The sequence below is a fragment of the Lepisosteus platostomus genome, chromosome 2 (assembly GCF_059453375.1).
Source record: "Lepisosteus platostomus isolate fLepPlt1 chromosome 2, fLepPlt1.hap1, whole genome shotgun sequence".
NCBI lineage: Eukaryota > Metazoa > Chordata > Actinopteri > Semionotiformes > Lepisosteidae > Lepisosteus > Lepisosteus platostomus.
Window position 1 is genome coordinate 607,956 of NC_142612.1, and position 24,039 is coordinate 631,994.

The 24,039-nt window shown below is 38.3% G+C and overlaps 2 protein-coding genes across 4 annotated transcripts; one reads left to right on the forward strand and one right to left on the reverse strand.

Moving 5' to 3' along the window:
* Window positions 1–397: 397 nt before the first annotated feature.
* Window positions 398–12,607, reverse strand: uchl3 (ubiquitin carboxyl-terminal esterase L3 (ubiquitin thiolesterase)). 3 transcript variants are annotated; one of them, XM_088644456.1, is made up of 9 exons: window positions 12,377–12,607; window positions 12,226–12,237; window positions 11,307–11,435; window positions 10,482–10,638; window positions 9,386–9,471; window positions 8,475–8,522; window positions 7,106–7,181; window positions 3,055–3,113; window positions 398–970 (listed from the first exon to the last, which is right to left on the reverse strand). In XM_088644456.1, exons 1-9 carry the CDS (start codon window positions 12,416–12,418, stop codon window positions 887–889), a joined length of 693 nt encoding a protein of 230 aa, XP_088500582.1. In that variant the 5' UTR covers window positions 12,419–12,607; the 3' UTR covers window positions 398–886. The 3 variants fall into 3 exon arrangements, with proteins under 3 accessions (XP_088500582.1, XP_088500583.1, XP_088500584.1); XM_088644457.1 differs by lacking the exon at window positions 12,226–12,237 and having other exon boundaries at window positions 12,377–12,591; XM_088644458.1 differs by lacking the exons at window positions 12,226–12,237; window positions 12,377–12,607 and adding an exon at window positions 12,133–12,165.
* A 1,940-nt stretch (window positions 12,608–14,547) lies between these two features.
* commd6 (COMM domain containing 6) lies at window positions 14,548–22,151 on the forward strand. Its single transcript, XM_088644463.1, has 7 exons — window positions 14,548–14,688; window positions 15,258–15,316; window positions 17,552–17,617; window positions 17,729–17,805; window positions 19,679–19,847; window positions 21,106–21,258; window positions 21,575–22,151. Exons 1-7 carry the CDS (start codon window positions 14,664–14,666, stop codon window positions 21,623–21,625), a joined length of 600 nt encoding a protein of 199 aa, XP_088500589.1. The 5' UTR covers window positions 14,548–14,663; the 3' UTR covers window positions 21,626–22,151.
* Window positions 22,152–24,039: the final 1,888 nt, after the last annotated feature.

Below are 24,039 nucleotides of genomic sequence, written 5' to 3' on the forward strand. Positions count from 1 at the left end.
AATATACTGAAAAAGAGGAATACATTGAACAAGAGCTTTCATTTATGCCACATGAATACAGACTGAACTATACTCAAACTAAATGTATAAAATGCAATGGTAAAAACCATTCAAGTAACACATTATATTTTTTGATTTGTTGGAAATTTGGATTTAAGGAGAAAAATAAATATAATTGAATTTAAATAGAAATTTAAAACTGGCATAGAGCAAACATTTTAAGTTTCTGAAATGAATAATATCAGGGCACATATTTACAGAAGCAGTGTTTTTTTATGCAATGTGAAGGATGTGATGCTTTATTGTTTTAAAGAAAAAAAATAATTATTTGGTATTTTGAAATTCCTTGCACAACAAAGACTAATGAGTTAAAAATTGAAAGAGGACAGTACACACATAACTGAGTCTGTGTTTATTTAGATCCACACTAATCTTCATAGCTGTTTAGTACGTCCAAACCTTTAGCCTTAATTTCAACTGCTACAAGTGTAAAGACCACCCTTGTTAGCTTCAGTGTGAGAACAGGTCAATAAAAAATGAAATACATAACAGTAATACTGAGCACCGGTTAGCCAAATATATCTAGAGGATATGTTAATCATCACACTACATGATACCCTTTCACAATGGAGACTTAAACATGAATTTGGGGCTTTACTTATGTACGATAAGGTAGACAACCCAAACACTCATCGGCATTCTCTTTCTTTTCTTCCTTTTAATTTGGCTGCAAAAGTCATGGATGAAAATCACAACATTTTTATAGTTTTCAGTTTCATCTACACACTGTAAAAATGTTAGTATCCTAAACCTTGCCACACTTATGAATAGTTTGCAATATTTCTTTAGAGTTTATCAAAAGGTGTCATCGGCAGGAGCACACGACCTAAGCTTTGGAAAGAGCCACCACAGTAAACCTCAGTTCTTCGGGGTCGCGTGCCATGAACTTCTTACACACCTCCACTGCATCCTAGAAACATGACAAAGAGCTCACGCTGTAAGAAGCAGAAAGGTGCAACATTCATTTATCTAACACTCGAACATAAAGAGCATATGTGAATGCAAAGACCAAAATAGACAAAGATGTGAGTTTCCCACCCCTAACAGTCCAGCCAGCACCTTGTTTATTTTTTTAAATCTTCACTATCTTGTAGTTACAGTACCTTGTAACAGAGTTCCTAATTTATTTAAAAACCTAGACTATGTGATTGTTGTTTGCACAATGTAAAGTATTGTGAAACAAAAATGGGATTTCAGAAACACTGAACTGACCCTAGTATCCGAGGACATGACTATGGAAATTTTGCACACACATCCCTTCACCTGTTCAACTTGCTCCACAAGTGACATTTATGGAAATTCCACGCACACTCTCTTGTTTTTGATATGAACAAGAGACCGGAGTTCCTAACTGCCCAAACCTGTTGTGTCACTATAATGAAGCGGTTCAAACCCACTCAGCCCAAGCACAGCCCAGGGCAGGACACCTCGCCTGAGTCAACATCACAATGGAAATGATTCAGTAATCCAATGAGAGTAGTCTGGTATCACTAAGGTAAAGATTTGCATAAATGTAGAGCATATAAATTATTGCTTAAAACTTTGTTTGTTTAATAACACAATTATAGTATTATTTTTCAATTCAATTTTTTGAATGGCCACAGTTGTAAGGAAGTTTGGTCCAAAACGCTATAGCAACAGCCAAAACACTATGCCATACCTGGTTCAAATGATTTTCATCACACGTCCTAACTCAAAGAACACACCTAGCACTGCTAGCACTGAACTCCCAAAGAAGCAATGTTAAGAAAGGAGATGTCTTGAGAGTCATCTCTGCAATTTCCCCCACGGGATCAACAAAGTATCTATCTCTGCAAAAGTTCAATTTCTATCATAGTTTGTGTTACACTGTGTTAAACAAGCTCATCCTGAGATATTCTTTTACTATAATACATTGATAAGGTTAAAGCAGAAAAAAGTGCACTAAATTAAGAAAAAACAATAACTGGATAATTTTTATTGTAGGTTTAACCAACATTTTTAGAATGGATAGAAAAACTATATCACTCCTGCCAGTAACACCCCAAAACAGAAAGGGATTTTATGTTTTCCCTTAAACTAGAAGAAAAAAAACATGTAACTGATTCTACATTTGCCAATAATGAATACTGATTTCAAATTGAAATGCATGACGAATGAGGTACTGTGATCAGCCATTCTATTTTTCCTGCAAATGATTAGATTAAACGAATAGTTGACCAGTTACTGATGTGACTGAAAGAAGAACTCTAAATTAGTAAGATATTAACTACTTGGAGATAATTGAAGACTTCTGAGTGCTTAACCAAATGTTCACTATCGTGACAAATTTCTTAGAAAAGAACACAAAAAATGGAAAATGGCACAGATCTATTAGGATACTTATTTAAGAGCCACTAAAAGACATTTAAGCATTTTTTAGCTTTTTCTGGCAAAAATCAACATTTGTATTTTTCATTTCCAAAAATAGTTTTCAAAACTATCATATATATAACTTCATATTTTATTAAGACAATGGCTCTTTGACATGTTATTGCAAATGTATTATAAACATTAAAAAATAATTTTAAAATTTAAAAAATCATACTTTTTTAGTGACTGTTTTCATTTATTATAATTTTCCAAAATTTACTTTAATTTCCTCTTTCCATCACACTAGACACACTGATCTGCTGTTGATTTACTCTGGGAAGTGAGAATGAGTGAACGAGGAAAGGTTAAGCAGCAGGTCAGTACAGCAACATGACATCAGTATTTGGATTTACAGGTGTGTTATAATTTATGTTATTGTCTTTCCCTTTAAGGAAAAACTTGTATCCCCATCCCGGTTCAAAATTTTACAGGGGTTAAGTAGAGTCACCATGCCCCACATACAGCAAGCAATCTACATTGTAAATCACCTAAACAAAAAAAAGCTTTGTATACTTTGCTATTAACCAAATCTAGTACCAATTAATTTGCATGCTGAATTCTGAGAATTTGTGAGTGACAATGAAAGGAAAGAGTATTCATTACCTCTAGAAAAGAGTCTTCCGTAGTTTTTCCATGAACAATTGGGAAAGGCTTGCGACCATCTGTCAGAAAATAAATGAAACAGCTACATTCCCCATGTCTATAAGGATTATTATTATTCCATTCAAAGTTTCTGATGAAGTCAATTAAACAGTAACATCTACAGTATTTATTTTATATCAGTGTGTATTATTTTAAGAGAGTAACGATTTAGTAAGCAGAATCACTCTGTTTAAAATAATGTTACCACTGAAGGCTTATAAATGAAAGGTTATGGGTACAACACAATAAGAAATTCTTGTCTAATGACTTGTGCCTAATATAACATAAAGCAGACTGTTTTCTCCATCCTGCAGTCCTGTCTTGGCAACTTGTAAATTAGCTCCCGCTCTTGTCGGTCTGTTTTGATCACTGGCATCCAAGTAGTTTTTGGTCTGTTAGGGCAGCATTTGGTGTTTGGCCAGCAGCCAAGTCACCCTGCAACTCACAATTGGCAGCCCACTGAAGCTAAGCAGGTGTGAGCCTGGTCAGTACCTGGATGGGAGACCTCCTGGGAAAAACTTGCTGCTGGAAAAGGTGTTAGTGAGGCCAGCAGGGGGCGCTCACCCTGCGGTCCATGTGGGTCCTAATGCCCCAGTATAGTGATGGGGACACTATACTGTAAACAGGTGCCGTCCTTCGGATGAGACGTAAAACTGACGTCCTGACTCTCTGTGGTCATTAAAAATCCCAGGGTGTTTCTTGAAAAGAGTAGTGGTGTAACCCCTGCGTCCTGGCCAAATTTCCTATGCCTCCTAATAATCCCCCTCTATGAATTGGCTAAATTACTTTGTTCTCCTCCCCCCCACCCCAATTCCAAACACCAAATGCTGCCCTGAGAGAGGGCAGCATTTGGTGTTTGGAATAGGTGCCCATGTCAACACTTGTTTGGAAATTCGGCACTTGTCCAATCTCAAAGTGCGACCAAACCCCATCAGTCTTCGTTTCTGCTGGTTTGTTATTTGGTATGCAGTGTTGTCATTGGCCTTGTCTTGTTAACGTTATATGTAAGGTAATGTAAAGACAGCAGAAGTCAAAGCCAACCGGTTCAGCAAGTTGTGTCTCTTTTACGGCCCAGGTCTCCGTCTCATACAGCAAAACCCGTTTAACCATGCTGCTGTACAGATGTGTGTTGATCTCCACGCATTTAAAAAGGGAGTGACAATGTAGCAGAAGACACAAAGAAATCGAACAGATGGGAGGACATTTTTACAAAAATGCTAATCTGGCTCCAGCTACATTCACCACCTACCAACTCACATTTTTTTTTTGAAACGCACTCCAGTCATACTAACATCAAACCTCACACGACAGCTGAAATCAGAAAAGCAATGGACGTCAACAATGTGCACAAAACTGCTGAAGGCCGCGAGAGCTACTGTGCATAACAATGCCAGATGAACAGAACCTGTCCAAAAGCGGCAGAAAAAAGGAGAAAATTAATCTTGCCTAAGAAAGGAGATCTATATGACTACATCTTCACTCTCGGATAGATCCTGGAAAAAGTGCTAAAAGCTCAAGGTGCTCTTGACAGCTGAAACAGAGAGCGCTAGTTTTTTACAGTCATCAGAGGCCTATACGAGGAAAGCAAATGCTATATTAGAGTGGACAACAACTGCACAGCCAACCTCCCTAACACCCTCTTTCCCAGGACCATTAATGACAACTTCCCAATCTTATAGCTCTCCCACTGGAACCCTCTTTCTTGAACACCCCTTCATCTCACATCATGGACCTAATCTGCACAACCTTCTTGTTCACAGCTGACTTAACCGTCCTCACCAATCATCCAAATATATCCAAAACCACACCTTTTCAAGGCCCTTCTGGACAATTCCAAATTACTCAGATGACATCTTATACCATCAGCTACCTTATTTACTGCATTTATTGCTGAAAATTCTGAGCTATTTACACTGGAAGGAGACTGGGAGATCTCTCCAAACCAATAGCTCCCCACTTCACCTCTAACAGCCACAATCTTTTTGTTCTCTCCATATGTGTCCCCATGCAGTGGTTTCAGCCATGATTTCTTGAAGATCCCTTGCAACCTTGACAGATTTCCAAATCAAAGAAAACCCAGGAAATGAGAATTCTATTTGTTGTTTTTTTTAAGAGACTCCGAGATCTACAGAAGTCTTACATAAACGTAATAGCACAAAGGTTATCAAACCTGGGGCGGTGTGGTGGCTATGGGGCAGTGCGGTGGCTCTGTGGCTAAGGTTCTGTGCCTGAAAGGTTGCCCATTCAAATCCCGCGGCTGGCAGAGGAATCCTACTCTGTTGGGCTCTTGAGCAAGGCCCTTAACCCCAACTGCTCCAGGAGCACCGTATAAATGGCTGACCCTGCGCTCTGACCCCAAGCTTCTCTCCTTGTCTGTGTGCCTGTGTGTCTCATGGAGAGCAAGTTGGGGTATGTAAAAAGAAATTCCTAATGCAAGAATTTGTATATGGCAAATAAAGTGATCTGATCTTATCTTTTATTGCAGAAAGACATCTGAAACCAAAACTATCCTTAAACTTGGACCACACCTTCCCCCTTCTCTTAACAAGAGACTCATCTTCTTCTGAATCCTATCTATTCAGCTGCAGATTTCAGCTTTCACACATCTCCTCCTGCTCTCCCTGAGTTTGGACACTCATTCTCACCTGCTTCATGCCCCTTTCCCCACTGCTCCCCACCCCTTCTTACCTACCCTGTCTTTTGTTCTCCTGTGCCTTATTTATCTGCTACTTTCCATCTCTTCCTCACACCTGAAGAAGGCTCCACAGACGAAATGTGTTTCTTTTCCTTAACTTTCAACATGATTGAATCTTTACCTGTTCCTCTGCAGGCTACGCATGCTGTTGCCACCACCTACTTGAACTGCAAAACTGCTAAAAGGTGATAACAGGAGTCTCCCCCTCTACTGTTTGACAAAGCTAAAGAAAATAACCCTGGAATCACATTGGTCAGCAGTCAGCTCAAATAGAAGACAGACTTCAATCAAGACATTTAGCACTGCTCTCCAGCTCAGCCATAGGTTTGTAGAAAAAGACAATGATTTTCTGAACAGTGAACTAATAGGCCTTGTTATATCAGGAAAAAAAAGAAAATCATGACCATCGATATAAAAAAATCCACAAATACAACCATGTGGCCACGATATTGAGATCGCACCCAACTTCCTCCTTTGGTGGTCTTTTCATGGAGGTCAAAAATCAAGGTGTGAATTTGCAAATCTGCTGCAACATTGAACAGACCACACAAAATATGAGACAACAGAAGGATTCCAACAAATAAGAAATTAGCAAAATAAAACTGGTATATGAAGACCTAAAGTGACAAAAACAACATGCAATCAACCCAACCCAATCTCCAGATTCCACATATACTTGTGACCTGCTCTCCAAAAACAAGACTCTTAGTGATCTTTCTTTTAGATTTAAAATGCAGTTTCAAAAGAGCTAAAGACAACAATTCTGTATGTACACAGTTTAAAGATACAGTGGTACATAGTGAGGATATTTTCAAGACTGCTGCAACAATCAAAAATGTAAACTTGTGTATCAGCCACAGAAACCTGTGATGTCAGTGTACAGTGTTTTCCTAGAATTTGCAGCGTGCCTGAGAAAACATGTTAAAACAAACCTAATTAAGAAGATTATGAATTATAAGGTGGCGCAGTGGCAGAGCGTTGAGTGCCTCAAAACTCTTGGGTTTGATTCTGACCTGTGACACCTTCTGTGGGGAATCTGCATGTTCTCCCTGATCCACATACTGCAGGGTTTCCCCAGGTGCTTCATATTGCTTCCAAAGACAAGCTGACCTGATTGATTAGTGTCTCTGCACTGTTCCCGAGTGCTTGCTTATGCATCTCCTGCAGTGCCATGTGCCTGCCAGTGACCTCGATAGCCACAGCAGCCGAGTAGCCTTCCAAGGAATAAACTGCTTTCTTATAGCAGATGTAGATAAACTCTAAACTCCTGAGTTTTTAAATGCGTATAAAAAAAATGATTGTCGTTACTGGACTTACCTAACTCATACAATTGTCCTCCAACGCTCACAAATGCAATGAAATGCAGATCCACTTTTTCATCTATACTTGGTGCCTAATTACAGGGAAAAAAAAAATTCAAAACATATTAAAAAAATTAACACCTTTATAAGCCAAAGTCACTAAAATTCCATAAAACTTAATCAATACATTGGGTACAGAACTTGTTTTTTAACCATCACCATCTATAATGGAAGACACCAGTTAATGAATATTTTAAAAGCACTTATCTTTCACAAACTATGCTAATATCTTCTTATTATCTCTCTATAAATGTTAATTTTGGGATTTCTATTCCACTGAGCACTTTACTCAATCCATAAAACCTTGTGTTATATGATGTGTATTTTTTCTATTTCATCCGAGTTATGAATAAATCTGGAGAGCACTGTATGCGTTTCCAATGGAAAAGCACAAGTTCACCTCAACATTAAGAGTAACCTCAATATTCTCTACAAACTAATCCTGACCAAGTGATCTGTGCTTCCCAAGATTTATCACAATATTTTAAAAACATTCGAAACCTCTTATTAATGTACAATAAGTATCCAAATGTGTATACATACATGTATGGTTTCTTGTCCTGGAGAGTATGTAACAGAGCATAGAACAATTAAGAGATGAAATAATGGGCAAGCTATACAAGAGATTTAAAACTGCCTTTACATTCCCATTTCAATGATACTGGTTTAAAGCCAGTGAAATGACCTAAATGACTATGTTCCAAAGTCAGATGTCCAACAGTCCTGTTTAGTATAATTATTGTACTTCTGTTTGAAAATTCTCTCTATGAAACAACCTCCTTACCATCTCAGATCACGAAACTAACATCTAAACAAAACCCACATAACTACAAGAATCTGCTAACCCTACATAAGGACCTTTCAACCAGGAAATACTTTTTATAGTGGCATTTACAATTAAAACCAACTTTTACCAAGATTTTTATCTTTATGCCAAGCATTAGAAAGTAGACTCTAATATCAGATGATTTACATTGAATTTCAGTTACAACCAGATGTACTTTCTGGTGGGAAATAAGCAAAACATTGAAAACAAAGGATTCTGTAAAATAATAATGTAAAAACAATATACTGTATGGTTTTCAGACTCCAACATACAGATGTATTTCTTTGACAATGTAAATAAGGTAATGCTGTAACCAATGCTGTGTTTATTTTCAAAGTGTCTTTGAAGGTTGATGGTTTAGACAATACAATTACAGACAGAAGAAAACAGTGGAAGCAAATCCTGAGAGTCTTTTGTGTGGCTAGATATCTTTAATATGGTTTAAATTACTACTTTAAAAGAATCAATAAGGGAAAAAAATAATCAAAAGTATACTCACCTCTGTCTGACCTTCTTGTGCACTCGATTCATGTGTTACACGGATACTCTGAAACAGCACAACAGCAAAATATGTTTTATGTATGAAACCAGGCTGCTTGCTCTTACTGGAATACATGCTACAACTTCAAATGATGCACACAAAAAGGCAAGTACTGATCTCCAACACAGGTTAAAGACAAAGCACCCAACTAGACTGTGAGAAGAGAAGCAGCATGTTGTTTCCATCTGAAACTAGGTCACCATATTTATAGTTCAGATACCATTCAAACAGTATTCTATTAACTCCAACTGAAGACATTCATTAACATCAGGACAAAATCAACATCCTATGAGCTAAATGTTGTTTCAGTTATGAATTTCTTAAATCAGGGCTTGGAATGCGTCAGCAATGTTCAGGTATTCCAGCTTGCTCTGAAACCCCTTGGTGAGAACAGAGGACGAGGATTAGTGCTCTGAGGCACACGTGGAAGCCCTCGGCACACTCTTACTCTCTTGCTTACACTATTCAGTCTCCCAGGCAACAGGCCCAGTCCTTTGGGCAGCCTGACATGTTCATCCCAGGTGGAATCCCAACCACAGTCACTGAGCCGCAGACCTGAATCTGCAGGCTCTAGCGGTGGGATCTGTGCACTATGAGGTGTCGCAAAATTGCAAAAGGTAGAACTGAACAACGTTCAACGAACAAATGTTCTGAATACTCTTCAATCCAGATTAATATTCCTCTGTAAATTACAAAACACCATTTTGCTCAACATTTCCTTTTCAGTATAGAAACTGCCAGGTCTGTTTTTAACATAATGTATCTTGTGTTAGGACATGCTTACTCTCAGGTACATACATTTCAATTTAAAAAAATAAACTTAAATTCAATGCCATTTTTAATGTTAGTCATTTTGTATTGTTTCTTACCTCATCTTTTTCCAGGAAAATTGCCTTTTCTTCTGGGCTTAAGGATCTAGATTCAATGAGAAACTTTTTCAATGCCGAATCTGGTTCTGGAAATAAATGAAAAAACAAATATAAAATGTAAAACAAAATTAAGTTTCATTTCAAATCCAGACAGGTCATGCCTTAGACAGACCACACAGGTACACAGAAATCATACTTATATCTCACCCCCAATGTTTCATATTAACATCAGTTTCAGCACGCTGACAGATATGTCTGTCTTGGAAATATTTAGTCTTGTCCTTTGATGTATGTACAAAGCAAAAAAAAGAGTATATTTAAACGCAGCAGCAACACAGCACAACTATGGAATGTGTGCAAAACACTAAAAATGATCTCGTTCTAAATTTGAATTCTCCAGAACCTTGTGACGGCCTGCTGTCTAATCCAGGGATAGAGACGTTATGTGCAGCTCATAGAAACAAGAAAATAAGAATGGCTACAGATGAGAGTTGGTTGGCTGGTTCCATCTAGTCTGCTTGGTTCTGTGGTTCTCTGTTTAAGTCCTGTAGTAATATACTGCTTTCACAAACAAAACAATGTTCAGGATTTAAAAAAAGAAATGCACTGGGTGACTTTCACATTGACAAGACAGCAAAATATAAAGGTTTTAGTAGACTCAAAATATTATTTTGTATTTGTACATTTTCCTAACAAAAGTTTAATGAATCTACTTTTATACATTTATGGCGAGCATTATCAAAATGTAAAAAAAAAAATATCTTGTCCATGTTTTCTTCCTCTTAAAGTGCAAGTTGCAAATAAAATAGAAAGTGTACATTTAAAAATGACATTTATTCAAGAAAAGGATTGAACTTTTATTAAAACAGAGATAGCAATAAATCCATTTATAACCCAGCTTAGGCTATGAAACTTGTTTTGTCAAACATAACCACTCTTCTTATTGAAGTATAATTATTTTTTGATTTCTTGTGTTGTAATCTTTCAGTTACTTTATTAAATATCTGTAAGAAATAAAGTGTAAGAGTGCCATCTACTGCACAATGCATAACAATATTGAAGAAAAAAACAAAGTACTCTGACCAAAAATGCTTACCAAATTCCAGTCTGTCTTGGTTGTTTGCCACTGCATGAATAAGGCCTATTGTTCCACATGCGTTTCCTATTGTTTGTTTCATGAAATAAACCTCTGAACTAACTTCTTGTCCCTGTGATTTGATTTTTGCCTCCTCTTCCAGTCTATAGGATTCATACTGGGAAGAAATAGAAGAAACAAAAACAATAAAGGCATTTAACGCAGAGTGTTACAGCATGTTATTTCTGGACAAGAGCTGAATCAGAGTACAAAAACAACCTTATTACTTTGATTTATTATTAGATTTACAAAAGTATTTTGTTTGTACAGCTTACGATAATGGACAGGACCATCACAAGATATACGAACAGAAGTCCAGCTTAACACCACAGAAATGTAACCTGAGGGACTGCAGGACATGTGTGCACTAGACTTGCAATTTCCTTGATGGTAGCTGTTACTGCCACTTAATTATTTTGCTACTTGCATACAAAATTAGAGTATTCCTTAATATCACTTTAAAAGGTTGAAACTTCAGCTCAGCCCTGAGACTGTTGCTAGGGAGGAACTTAACTATGGAAAAAAAGATGGATATTCAAAACGTAACAGTGTGAAGCAAGCTGTGACTCCTGGGATACGGCCTCTTCTAATCAAAAAAGGGCTTCACTTTCATGCTGCTCCCAAGAAATGTGAAGAATAAAGCCTGTTTCTGCCTCATAATCCAACTGTTTTTTTATGTTTGAACAGTGGTCTCTCTTTTGGTCCTGGTTTAGTGTTCGGCTACCTGTTTTGGTGTGGACTACGTACTTGTAATTTAGATCAAATCTAAATGAAATGATAGGTTACCTTTTCTGTCACTGGGAAGAGAAGTAAGACCGCACACACAGGCCTTGGTACCATACTCAGGAGCTCAGGGTCCAGACCGTACACATCTCCAAACTGCCAAGTCGGCAGCAAACCCAGCTGCTTCAGAAACTAATGCAGAAAAACAAGCCTCTGGTTATTGCAGGCATAAAACAGACAATTATTGCTTGGGTACCAAATTCCTTGTTTTTTTTGCATAGTAAATACAGTACATAAAAGCATAACAAGAACAATTATTTAAGTTCTTGTAAAACAGAAGGAAATAACATCTGGGAAGGTCCTTGACAAAAAGTTTTTTATTATTATTTTAAATAAATTTAGATGTGCTCTTTCTGGTCAGTATGGCTATTTACTATTTCAGTGTTTTACATTTACTGATTCTTTTTCTCCCAGTTTACTGTAAATAAAGTTCTGTTGAATCATCATCATAATCATAACAAACAGTTCACATACAAAACCAGGAAATATTCTATTGAAAACGTAAGTGACATTTCTTAGCCTGAATAAGTGAAAGTGGATTTTAGCTACTGTATGTTTACAGTTTGGGGTTCCATCATGAATGAGCAATTTTAGACGATGACAACTGTGCAAAATTAGCAATGTGACGTTTACAATCACCAGTAACTATGCTTTTAAGCACAAGTGTATTAGAGCTGCCAGACTCTGAGGCAGGATTGGAATTGTTTCAAAACTGCTTTCCAATAAAAAAAGAGAAAAAATACTAATGTCTTTGAAATTATGCGCATTCCTAGTCCAAAGAGCACTTCAGAACGTTATGCAAAAATGCATCTCATTTAATAAATCATACTGTCTCCTGTTTCATCATACTCCCTTTATAACATTTTACTATTTCAATCCAGCTGTGGGGCTCAGCGCTGATTTTCACAATCTACTGACTCACTTGATTCATGACCTGTAAAACAACGAAAAAGAGAAGAAGCGGTTTGCCATTGTTCAAGTTGAGCGCAGATGATAAAATAACGCAATCACACCGGGCACGCTAGAATGAATGAGCATGTGGATTTTAAAAGCGCAGGATAGCAGATACGTACATCGGGGTTTGCTTCCAGAGGCAGCCAGCGCTGGCACTCCATGTTGGCAACGGACTGGTCGGATTCTGTCCTGTGGATTTTTTAAAACTAGACGTTTAAAGTTCCTAAGCGCTTCGCCACTTTAGCCTGACAGATGAGACGAGCTTCCGCCTTGTACTTTCGCCGCCCACAGAGGGGTGCAGGCTGGGAGCGGTATGAGCTAAAACTGGACTCCAAACAATTCCACCAGACAACATGGAGCACTTTTAGTATGAACCGAGATATTAAAGCACATGTGTGCAGGGGGTGTTGTCTTCATGGTTGTATCTTGCAGCGCTTGCGCTGGAAGCTCAGTGAAACACCCCTGAGACGCAGGTGGACGGTGCCGTGTCAGAGGGTAGGGGTGAGACCGCCGGAGGCAGTGAGTCAGCCCGATTGAAGCGTGGATGCGCGGCGCCGGCGCTAGGGGGCGTCTTTCTACATCTGGAGCACTGGGACCGTCTCTCTCTCCCCTCGGAGCCGTGAGCGATCCGTGCTTTCCCCGCAATCCGTTCAATTTCTACATTGTATTTCTAGTTCTGTTTCGAATGTAACATTTGCTGACTCATACAACCTTATTGATAGAGACACTTGTAAACCTGACAGCTTTTGTGGGCGGTGATAATAATACTACTACTAATAATACTAATACTAATACTACTACTAATAATAATAATTGCTTACACGTATATAGCGCTTTTCTGGACACTCCACTCAAAGCGCTTTGCAGGTAATGGGGACTCCCCTCCACCACCACCAATGTGCAGCCCCACCTGGATGATGCGTCGGCAGCCATAGTGCACCAGTACGCTCCCCACACATCAGCTATCAGTGGGGAGGAGAGCAGAGTAATGTAGCCAATTCATAGATAGGGATTATTAGGAGGCCATGATTGGTAAGGGCCAATGGGAAATTTGGCCAGGACGCCGGGGTTACACCCCTACTCTTTTTTCGAGAAACGCCCTGGGATTTTTAATGACCACAGAGAGTCAGGACCTCGGTTTTACGTCTCATCCGAAGGACGGCGCCTGTTCACAGTATAGTGTCCCCATCACTATACTGGGGCATTAGTATAGTATAGTACTTCAGTATAGATTATATGTAGTTGTTTTTATATATACTATAATAATAAATTGTGCTCGAAAGCAATTGTGAACCAGAAGCTCCACAGGCACGGAAATGATTTCTGGGAGATTAGGCCAGCAGCCATATCGCCCTGCAACTCACAACTGGCACCCACTGAAGCTAAGCAGGTGTGAGCCTGGTCAGTACCTGGATGGGAGACCTCCTGGGAAAAACTAAGGTTGCTGCTGGAAGAGGTGTTAGTGGGGCCAGCAGGGGGTGCTCACCCTGTGGTCCATGTGGGTCCTATACTGATGGGGACACTATACTGTAAACAGGTGCTGTCCTTTGGATGAGATATAAAACCGAGGTCCTGACTCTCTGTGGTCATTAAAAATCCCAGGGTGCTTCTTGAAAAGAGTAGGGGTGTAACCCCGGTGTCCTGTCCTAATTTCCCACTGGCCCTTACCAATCATGGCCTCCTAATAATCCCCCTCTATGAATTGGCTACATTACTCTGCTCTCCTCCCCACTGATAGCTGGTGTGTGGTGAGCGTTCTGGCGCACTATGGCTGCCGTCGCATCATCCAGGTGGGGCTGCACATTGGTGGTGGTGGAGGGGAGTCCCCATTACCTGTACAGCACTTTGAGTGTAAGCAATTATTATTATTATTTTTCGAGATTACTTTGAAAGCCAGAAGTGGGATTTAGCCAGATCAGCGCCATGAAATAATCAATAACTTATTTTATTCAATACTTTTTATTGAAATGCATAAAGGAAGTGGACGCATTTCGCATTGTACAATCCCATGTATTATGTTCGGCTCATAACAGTGTTTATGAAAATACTATGTACAGTACCCGCACAACGTGTGATAATACATCAGTACAACAGAGAAAATTTCACATCTATGACATTGCAAATGTTTCCGCTGTCGCTGTGAATTAGATTTGTTTTGTTTTTTTACATTTTAACATTACCATAGTATATTTTACTTAAAGAATGAGTCACAGTAGCTGCGGTACTCGGGCACTATGCACGCGTTCAAACTCCGCGCGCGGTGACAACAGGACAATACTGCCCCCGCAGCGCGAGCTGTACAAGGTGGTGCTCCAGCTCGCGCAGTGGGGTGCTCGCCAGCCAATCGCGCTCGAGGTGACAGACGTCATCCTCACCCGGAAACTGTAGCTGAAGATCAGATCAGAGATGTTTGAAGTGGGCCTGGCTTGTGGTCAGTATAAACTATCCCTATAGCATAACCACTTTTTACTTTGATGTTTTATACATTTAATGACAGTAATCCACAAAAGGAAAGACAGGGGGGTCTGTGTAATATTGGAATTAAACTGGGGTGCATATTTGTTACCGACAGTTAATATTTTATATACTTGCATGTCACATGAAGTTTATCTTCTAGATACGCACTTCTTTTTTTGTGGTTTCGCCTACTCTTAAATGTTGATTATCTAACGTTATTTTTTATCGAGCGAGCCAAGCTCTGTTGTTAAGCAGCATTTGCAAAGCCTTATTTTCATAAGGTTGACTTAAAGACATAGCCTTTCTCTCATAAGCATGATCAGCTGTCTGAGACAACAAAACGGAAATGTCAGTGTCACTGGGAGGTTGTAACGAGGACAGACTATACTTTTTCTCTGTGGTTCGATAATCTTAGTCAGTCTTGCGATAATGAATCAGTGTGTATTAGACAGAGATGGATTAATTTACGATGATTGACAAGGTTAATTTAGGTGAAGATGTACATTTTTGGAACTGAAATTTAAAGTATTGGATTTTTTTCAGATTTTGAGGAGACTGTTGAAAGAATTGGAAAGCTACCTCCAGACTTGTTTGCAGAAATAGTAAGCACTCCTTCCCAAATAATCTGAATCTCTCTCTCCATTGCACTTGTAACATTGTTGTCTTTCAGATTTACAAATGAATAAGACTAGGATAATCTGGTTACAAATGTAACATTTTCACATATTGTTGATAGTGTCCATCAAATTAATTATCAGATTATGTACAAGACTTTTTTTTCTAGTTACAACAAAAGTCATAAGATAACAGACATCACTGATTCATATAGTGAAAATTCTTATGGATAGTGATTGACGTAGACTATGGTCAAAGGAGCCTGTGGCCTCCTACCAGTTTTCTACACTTACATTAATTGGCACCATTGTGTCATTTTAACATAATGGAAATATGGTAATTTTCAAGTAAAAATATCAGTTCTGGCCAAGTCTGTAATTTGTGTACCAGTCGTTGGTTTTATAAGTTAGGGTTACAGATAGGCTATAATCAGGATTGTTCTAGTCAGAAAGAAGGAATGACACAAAAATAGTAATTAACCAGCTGTAGTTATTTATAAAAGTGTTTTGCAACCACGAGTCTATTTTCAATTTTAATAATATGTAAATATTACTTTCATTTTTCAAATAGTGAAATGTGAACCACAGTTTGCACATGAATCATTCAGTGAGTTAGGTTTTAAAATATGTATACTTTACAGTTTAAAGGTTTTATTACTTAAAAACATTACATTATATTTGTACTAGCCAAGACTACAATAGTAAAGTAAATATATCTTGAAAAGTGCTGCAAAGAAAATGTATTGAATTTTTTTAAATCCGTAGCTACTGTATATACATTGTATACCTTTTAGGTTCCTAGCTGTTGGTAACCTGCATTTCTTTCTTATTTGTGATCGCAAATGGTAAAAAAAAACAAACAAAAACTATAAGACAGAAAATAGTTTCTCCTGTCAGCAGACATGGAACTTTCTACATTTCTAATTAATCTATGTAAATTTGAACAAACTGTGTTCCACACCAAGGTGGTTTGGAAATGTGTTTAAAAGTAATTTGACTAGAATTATTCCTTATTCTCATCACTTTAATAAAAAATAAATTCAAGTTGAATGAGCTGTTTGGGGTGTGACCAAATTCATGATAACAATCAGTTACTAGAAGCACTTATTATAAATATTTTACCAAAGTCTGAAGCCCCTTCTTTTACATGAGCAAACCTCAGGGGTGTATTACACATCTCAGTTTTGTGTGTTTATTTAATTGATCCATTAAGAATCTCAGGTTCTATTGCAGTGTCTTTCAGAAACTAATATGATGTTCACATTTCCAGTTCAGTTAAAAATAGTTTATTCATCCCCAAGGCAGCAGTTTCAATTCAATTAAATTTATTTTCTTTCTTAGAGAAAGTTGAAATTCTTGTGTAGAGCAGTGATGGTGGTATTTACTGATGTCACAAAAAAATCCACTTAATGTGCGCAGATATGAGAAAGGATAAGGAGCAACTTGAATGAATGCAGTTGAACTACCAATTCACTACAGCAGATGGAAGATCTATCCAACTTAAAATGGATGAATTCATTCAAAATAAAGTTTCAGTTTATATGCGGAAAGCTTAACCAAAAGAATGAAAATTAAACGACATCAATTTTTGGGTCAATATTGATTGTTTTGAATTTTTCATGTTAAATTTGTACACCATAATGATGTAATGTAAGGTGTTGATACAGATTGGATGTTTAACTAAAAAATGAGAACGTTAGAAGTTTGATGAGACATTTAATGGGTGTTTAATGTGAGTAATATTACTTGTTAGTAAACTGTTAATGAATTTGTAAATGTCATTGAATCATCATGGACGTTTGTTAAATGTATTTGTTAGGATGAATTCAGAAATATTAGAAGCCTTTTTTATTTAAATAAATCTTAACATAGTACCTTCATTTTGGAGGTCAGTTCTATAGTATTTAATTAACTAACTCACATTAGCTGAACTATTATTTGTATGCTGGATGTACATACGTTTATTGCAGCCTGAGTTAATGTACTGTTTATATTATATTTTGAGAGCTTGATTTGCAGCTTGTGCAAAGTTTTTCTTACTTATGTTAATCCTATAGTGTTTTGTGGAAATAGTTTGTTTTTTGCTGCTTTACAGTGTCCACCACTATGCAGATGTTGCCACAAAAGCACAGCAAAAGGTCCATAAAGCTGATTGACTTTAATGTTGAACTGCGTGGTGAATGGTGGAATTTGCAATCCGGGTAACCTGTGTAATCTTTTCAGTGTCAGAAGGCTGTTACACACCTGCAGGGGCAGAGCCCAGCTGTGGACACAGGTGACCTTTGTGAAGTGAGTTTGCACTTTGTTCTGCTTCACACCTTTTCATATGACCTCATTGCCAGTAAGAATTCAGTGTCCATAATGGTAACTTCTGTTTTTCATTTTCATATTTTAAAACAGAGGCTTCAGAAAGCTGGAGTGAAATTAGACTTGGAGGCTCTCCAGAAAATAATTCATATGGTCTTATTCATTTTCAGGTATTCTTGTATATTTTTTAATCTAATGTACAGTATGATAAACCTCAGCAGATCTTTTATCACTTGTATGACATGTACTACTCACAATTTGCCAAGTATATTCAGGTAATGATTGTATAAAAAAACAGATTATTTACATTACTTATGGGCATATTACAGTTGTTGTGGTTAATCTAATTTATACATTATCAAATCATTGTTGGGCACAGTAGAAAAGGCTGTGACGTTGTACAAGGCCCCCTGACACCCAGTCTTTCAGATATCAGAAGCTAAACAAGAGGGCTGGTCAGGGGTTGGAGACAAGGAAAACTAGGTTGCTGTAGTGAACTGTGATGCTGGCCCAGTAGGTGGCTCTCTTCCCTCTGGACAGAATTTTCAAATCAGTGTCCCAGTGCAGGCAGTTCCTGTTACAAGTTGCCCAGCTATACATCATTTTGTAATGATGGCATTGATAAATTGAACACAACATAAAAAAGCCCACACTTAAATGTTGTTTTTCAAGGTTCCAAAATCCAATAAGGTAGGCGGTTCATGGATTATTTTGTTCCAGAATTTAAAAAAAAAATTGTGAAGAGCAAAATCAAACATTACAAATTCTTCTTCTTGTACACAGTGCTGTTTTTATTATCAAAATATACTTTATTTCCAAAGCAACATTTCACAGGACAATGCTGTTACACTTGACTTAGATTATGAGTCATTGTGCTCCAACATTTAGGTTAAGTCTTACCACCATGCAGTGCTGTACATCACTGATCCAACCAGTGGGTCAGGGTGTGATATAGCTAACGTTCGTTAGGTTATCACTAACCCTGTTCATAATGCATGAACAGTGTGTGGGGAAAAAATGTAACCTGAAACAGCGAATGACTTTCATGGTTTTGACAACACCACAGATCGAAAGGAGCTGGTGACTGTATCTCTATTGGTTTTTTATATATTATAGGTAAATTAAATGTACATACCTGTATCTGAAATGGAAATGTAAGCTGATTAATAATTATTCTGCTATTAATTGCACAGTTGTATTATTTAGGAATGGAACCTGGACTTACAGTGGAACATTCTTCCTTTGTTTAGCTACAAGTAAAACACCCTCTTTTTAATTTATGGTCCCTCACCTCACTTCATCCCATTAATTCTTATGGGAAAATATTCTCAATTTAAAGCACATGGGAAATGTTTAAGCACTTCTTATGGGGAGAAGTTCTCCTTATATTTTTGCTATATGTTGTGACTTTCTGGTTCCTACTGTATGTCTGACACATATTAAGGACTGCCTGTATAGTGACAGGTGACACTGCTGTAAGAGGTGCCAATCTTAAGAAGAGATGTTAGATGGTGGTCCCGAATTAGCTGTTCATTAAAAATCACATGACACTCTTTGTGCTAGTAGGGGTGTTGACAATGTAGTGACAATGTAGTGTAGCAATTTTATCAAAACAGGTAAAATTCCATCAAAACTACAATGACTGTAGCATGGAAATCTAGCCCTGTATGTTTCTGTTCTGTTAGACCCAGTTTATCGTACTGCTGTTACATGAGGCTGATTTCACTGAGCGCTCGTAACAGATTGCTTGGAGGTGGGTGAGCAAAAGCAACAGCAATGAGACAGCATTGCAGCAGAGGGTGGGCATAGAAATGTCAAATTATGTTCAGATTCAGCATGGTCATGCAAAGCTTGATAATACACCATTTGTGCTTTTTTTACTGTTAATACCATTCTTTTCTTTATTTACACACTGGCATTATATTATTTCAAGATGGAATTAAACTAGAGGACTTCTCCTCCAGCACTCACATTCACATATATTGCTGAAAATGAACAATAAAAAGTGACGTTGAAATTTAAAGCTTTTTTTTTCTACTCCAGAACAGCAGGAAAAAACAATTTGTCTTCTGAAGAGCTCATCGTGAAGTTGAGTGAAAGAAGCAGCAGATGGTCCAAACAAGCTCTTCAGCTTATTCACAAGCTGTGGAATGAACAGGGAAAATTTGTCTTGGCCAATCAAAATGCAAAAGCCATGATAAACATTGGACAGGTAAAGCCCTTTTGCTCCTGAACTCCCAAAATAAGGACAAATATGGTGTAATAATGTGGGAGTGGGAGGAGCCGCGGCGAACACTGGTAAGACGCCCGTGATGAAATAACACACAGGGGGGAAGCAAAAGTAAAAGGCACCGCTGTGCACTGCTGCATCCAGGCTGGATTTACTCTATCTGGTGGGGTCCAGCCTGGGAAAAAGGACCGCTTGGCACAGCAGAATCCAGACTGGGCTGACCCGATTTACTGCACGGCGGGACGGGCAAAAAGAGAAAAAAGAAAATGAAGGAAAAATGCGGCCTTGCGCTCGGTCACAGCTGTCGCTGGGAGGTCGTCCCCCTGCGTGGGTCTGCTCACCTTTCCGGGGGGTGCTCGGTGTGTCTTAAAGGGCCCCACAGCTGCAGCTCACCCTTAATCAGCCAGGGCAGCTGTGGTTGCTAAGGCCTCTGCACTGAAAGCCCTGCATAATGCCACAATGGGGGGTGCAGTGGTTATCATTGCTGCCTCGCAGTGCTGGGGACCTGGGTTCAGTTCCTGGGGTTCTGCGTGTTTGGTGCTTGTGTGCTCTCCCTGTCTTCGTGTGGGTTTCCTCCTCGTGCCCTGGTTCCCTCCCACAGAAACCCACAGCCCAAAGAAACTGTGGTAGGTTAATTGGCTTCTGGCATAACTGTCCCTGATGTGAGTGCTTGCGTGTGTGTCTGCCCTGCCATGGACTGGCATCCCACCCAGGGTGTATCCCACCTTCCACCCTTTGGTTCTGGGATGGGCTCTGGCTTCCCCTTGACTGGGGTGATAAATTATTCCATCCAATTCAGGGTCTCAGGAGAGCCGGAGCCTGTCCCGGCAAGCAACAGGTGCACAGCAGAGTACACCCTGATGGGACGCCAACCCATCGCAGGGCAGACACACACACTCTCACACTCTCAGTAAATCCAATTTCCCCACAAACCAAATTAATCTACCAGTATGGCTGGAGTCTGGGAGGAAACCAGAGCGCAATAAAATATTACTGTATGAGAGGAATAATGAGAGCAATTCTATTTTTAAAATTATGCACTAAAACTAAGATCTTGTACTGTATGCATCAAAATAACCTTGCAAGGGGAAATACAGTATGTCTAAAGTAATTGTCAAGAATTGTTAACTTGTTTCAGTATTGAAAGGGATTACAGTCATGGATATTTCTGTTGTAATATTGTATTATATTAATATTTCCAGAAACAACCTCATCATAGTTTTTTTTCTTATTTCCTTAGTTGGTTGATTTGCAGTGGAAACTGGGAATGGCTGTGAGCTCAGACACCTGCAGGTCCCTCAATTACCCTTACGTCTCCATGACTTTAAAGATTGCTGACACTACAGGGCAACTATTGAGTAAATCCTTTGAAATGACAGTCCCACAGTTCCAGGTCAGTTCCCTTGTTTTACTTAACTTTCAATATAAGTGGGTCTTCAAAATACAAACCCAATACTAAACTCCAGAGTCTGTTTCTATGTTCTCACTGACATTGTTGCAATGTGAATTTAATTACAATTAGAATTAATATTTTGCATTCTTGCTTAAAGATACTGTATACTAAAATATAGCATACTGACAGGAGAAAGCCTGATTGTTTTTTGTAATAAAATCATAATTTTAGTAGACTTGATTTATATATTAATTTTGTCTTGTTTACCTGTTTTTTTTCTTCTACAATTATAACTTTATTTTATTCTTATTTTCAGAACTTCTTCAGGCAGTTCAGAGAAATGGCAGCTGTTTTAGAAACAGTGTAATGGTGACGGCCTGGAACTTCCTACTTATTCTGCTTGATATGATCTCTCCTGAAACATAAAACAGGACACGGATGGCAACTTTGTATAACTGTCACTGAGTACAAAGATGCTTTCACTGTGTTGTGGGATGCAGTATATAGAAGAGAAAAAAGAGAACAAAAGAATACAGGTGCATGACTGTATTTATAACATTTGTTTATTTTGCAGTACACTAAACAAGACCGTACCAGCACAAGCATGTTTTGATCTGTTATTCAGAACACATCTTTGGAGAGCTTTTAAAAGCTAGAGTGTCCCTGAATGAGGTCTGTTCTGAAATCTACAGAATTGTGTGTAGTATTAAATTGAGTTCTATTTAAAAAGATCAAGACAACACCAGTTATGCCTTTATTTAGTTGGCTGGTACTGTTTAAAATACTTTAAAACAAAGACATAAAACATGAGTGACCTGTGAACATAATGAACATAATCATTTTACACCACCTTTTCTTTTTTAAAATAAAAATAAACTTGGCTGTCCACCCTTTGTTTCACTATCTTTATCAGTTTCTCCTTTACAAATGTCTGAACTAGCAAAAATGAATAGTGATTGTCACCACTTATACATAGCTTTTTTTATCTACATCAGACATCACACAACCCTCTTTTACATGGAGTGCATGTTGTTACTGGACCTACCATGTAGTATACTGTACAGGCAATAAAAAACTTCCATGTGTTCCACTCAGCTTTACTATGGCTACAGTAATGATTTGATCATGCAGCATAAAACACTGGAGTACAGTATATCCTGGAGTTGTCACTTGTGACTTGGCTTAATGTACTGCTTTTGTGATTTGTTGGAACTGTTTCTTGACACTGCAGATTGCAACCTAATGACATTATAGAGAAGCAGGAGGAGCTTTTGCATTGTCTATAGCATAAATGCGGAAGAATATGAGCTCTGACTGGGTCTGTTATTTGTCTGCCAGCCCCTGGGGTGAGGTACATTACCACATGTTCAGAAAGTGGTGGTGGGGCTACATTAGTTGCATATTTTATCTATTTCTGGGAGACAGCTTAATGCTTGGGAATCCTGTTACAGGTTTCAAGGAACTCCAGACAGCACTGGAGCACTGAGCACAGCTGATACTCCTAACCTCAGTGTGCGATAGGTTTCACAGACACAACACCACCAAGAAAGTATTATTTAGTGTTTGGCTGTGTTCCATATGATGTATACTACAGCTTTCTTGCTGGACAGTAGGACTGTAAGCACTAGCAGATGTTTTCCACCTGGATGTACTGTTTGTACACTTTACCATAAAATTAACCAAAAACAGTGTGTTGCAGAATTCTTTGTAGTGTATAAGGAAAATTGCACCGCAGGTATACAGCTCCTAAAAAGAGCAGCCGTGTTATGGGTACTGAATAATTCCTTTACAGCATTGATGACATATGAATTACCTACCTAAGGTCACAAGAAAATATTTTTCCAAAGTGAAAGTCTATTAATACTTTTAACCCACATGACTCCGATTTTACTAAATTCTTGTAAAACTGATCACACTGAAGCCTAGTCCAGTGTGAATATTGAGAAACTGGGCACACAAGGAATAGTTGAAATATACCTTTAGCATACCTTATCCAACCATCCATTTTCTAAACACTTCATCTAATTCAGGGTTTACAATCTCAAGCTCTGCAATCGTTCATTGAATATAAGTTCAGAAAGCACATCAAGTTAGATATATACACAAAACCTTATTTTATTAATAAAGACTTTACTAATAAAATCTGTGAAATTATAATGTTCTTAAAATTACTTCCAGGCCTTTTTAATTGCTCTTCGTTCCTCGATCTTAGATGCTGCATCTAATCTCATCAACATTAATATGTGTCATCTCATCAGTTAGTCACTCATTAGACCTCTAAGGATAGCATAAATCTCCTGACGTAAAAGAAATCGAGACAAGAATGAAGGGTTATGAGCCCTTTTTTTCCGTCTGACTAGACAGCATCTTGTTAAGTATATGCTAAAGTGCATAACCCCATATAACTTACTCCTTATGGCTGGAAACTCATATAATTTATGTTTATGACATAATGTAACAAAGTTCTAACCCTTCATTTTGAGGTATCCTATCTAGGTACACTATTTCTGTGCCTGCGTAATCACAGTAGATACCTTAGTAACTTAACCTTTTTTTTGCTGCAGCGACAGTCATTTTAGCGACAAAACTCGTGTAGTGTATCTTGTCGGTTTTTCGGAAATGCATTCTGAGATGCTACCCGAGTCAGGACAGAAGCCATGAGCCTGTGAGTACAGGTCTCTGTCAAGCCATCCAGAGAAACCTTGGTGCACAGGCAAGGCTGGAAAGATGGGCACTCAAAGCGCCATGTGCAGTTTCTCCTCCCACCGTAAGGACGCAGCA

Excerpts from the sequence above, each read along its gene's own strand:
- uchl3 (XM_088644456.1), bottom strand. The coding sequence starts at position 12,418 with ATGGAGTGCCAGCGCTGGCTGCCTCTGGAAGCAAACCCCGAT. Across the intron at positions 7,182-8,474 it reads CACAAGAAGGTCAGACAGAG|GCACCAAGTATAGATGAAAA; the intron begins GTGAGTATACTT and ends CCCTGTAATTAG. Across the intron at positions 3,114-7,105 it reads AGGACAATTGTATGAGTTAG|ATGGTCGCAAGCCTTTCCCA; the intron begins GTAAGTCCAGTA and ends ATTTTCTGACAG.
- commd6 (XM_088644463.1), top strand. The coding sequence starts at position 14,664 with ATGTTTGAAGTGGGCCTGGCTTGTG. Across the intron at positions 17,618-17,728 it reads ACACAGGTGACCTTTGTGAA|AGGCTTCAGAAAGCTGGAGT; the intron begins GTGAGTTTGCAC and ends ATTTTAAAACAG. Across the intron at positions 21,259-21,574 it reads TGACAGTCCCACAGTTCCAG|AACTTCTTCAGGCAGTTCAG; the intron begins GTCAGTTCCCTT and ends TCTTATTTTCAG.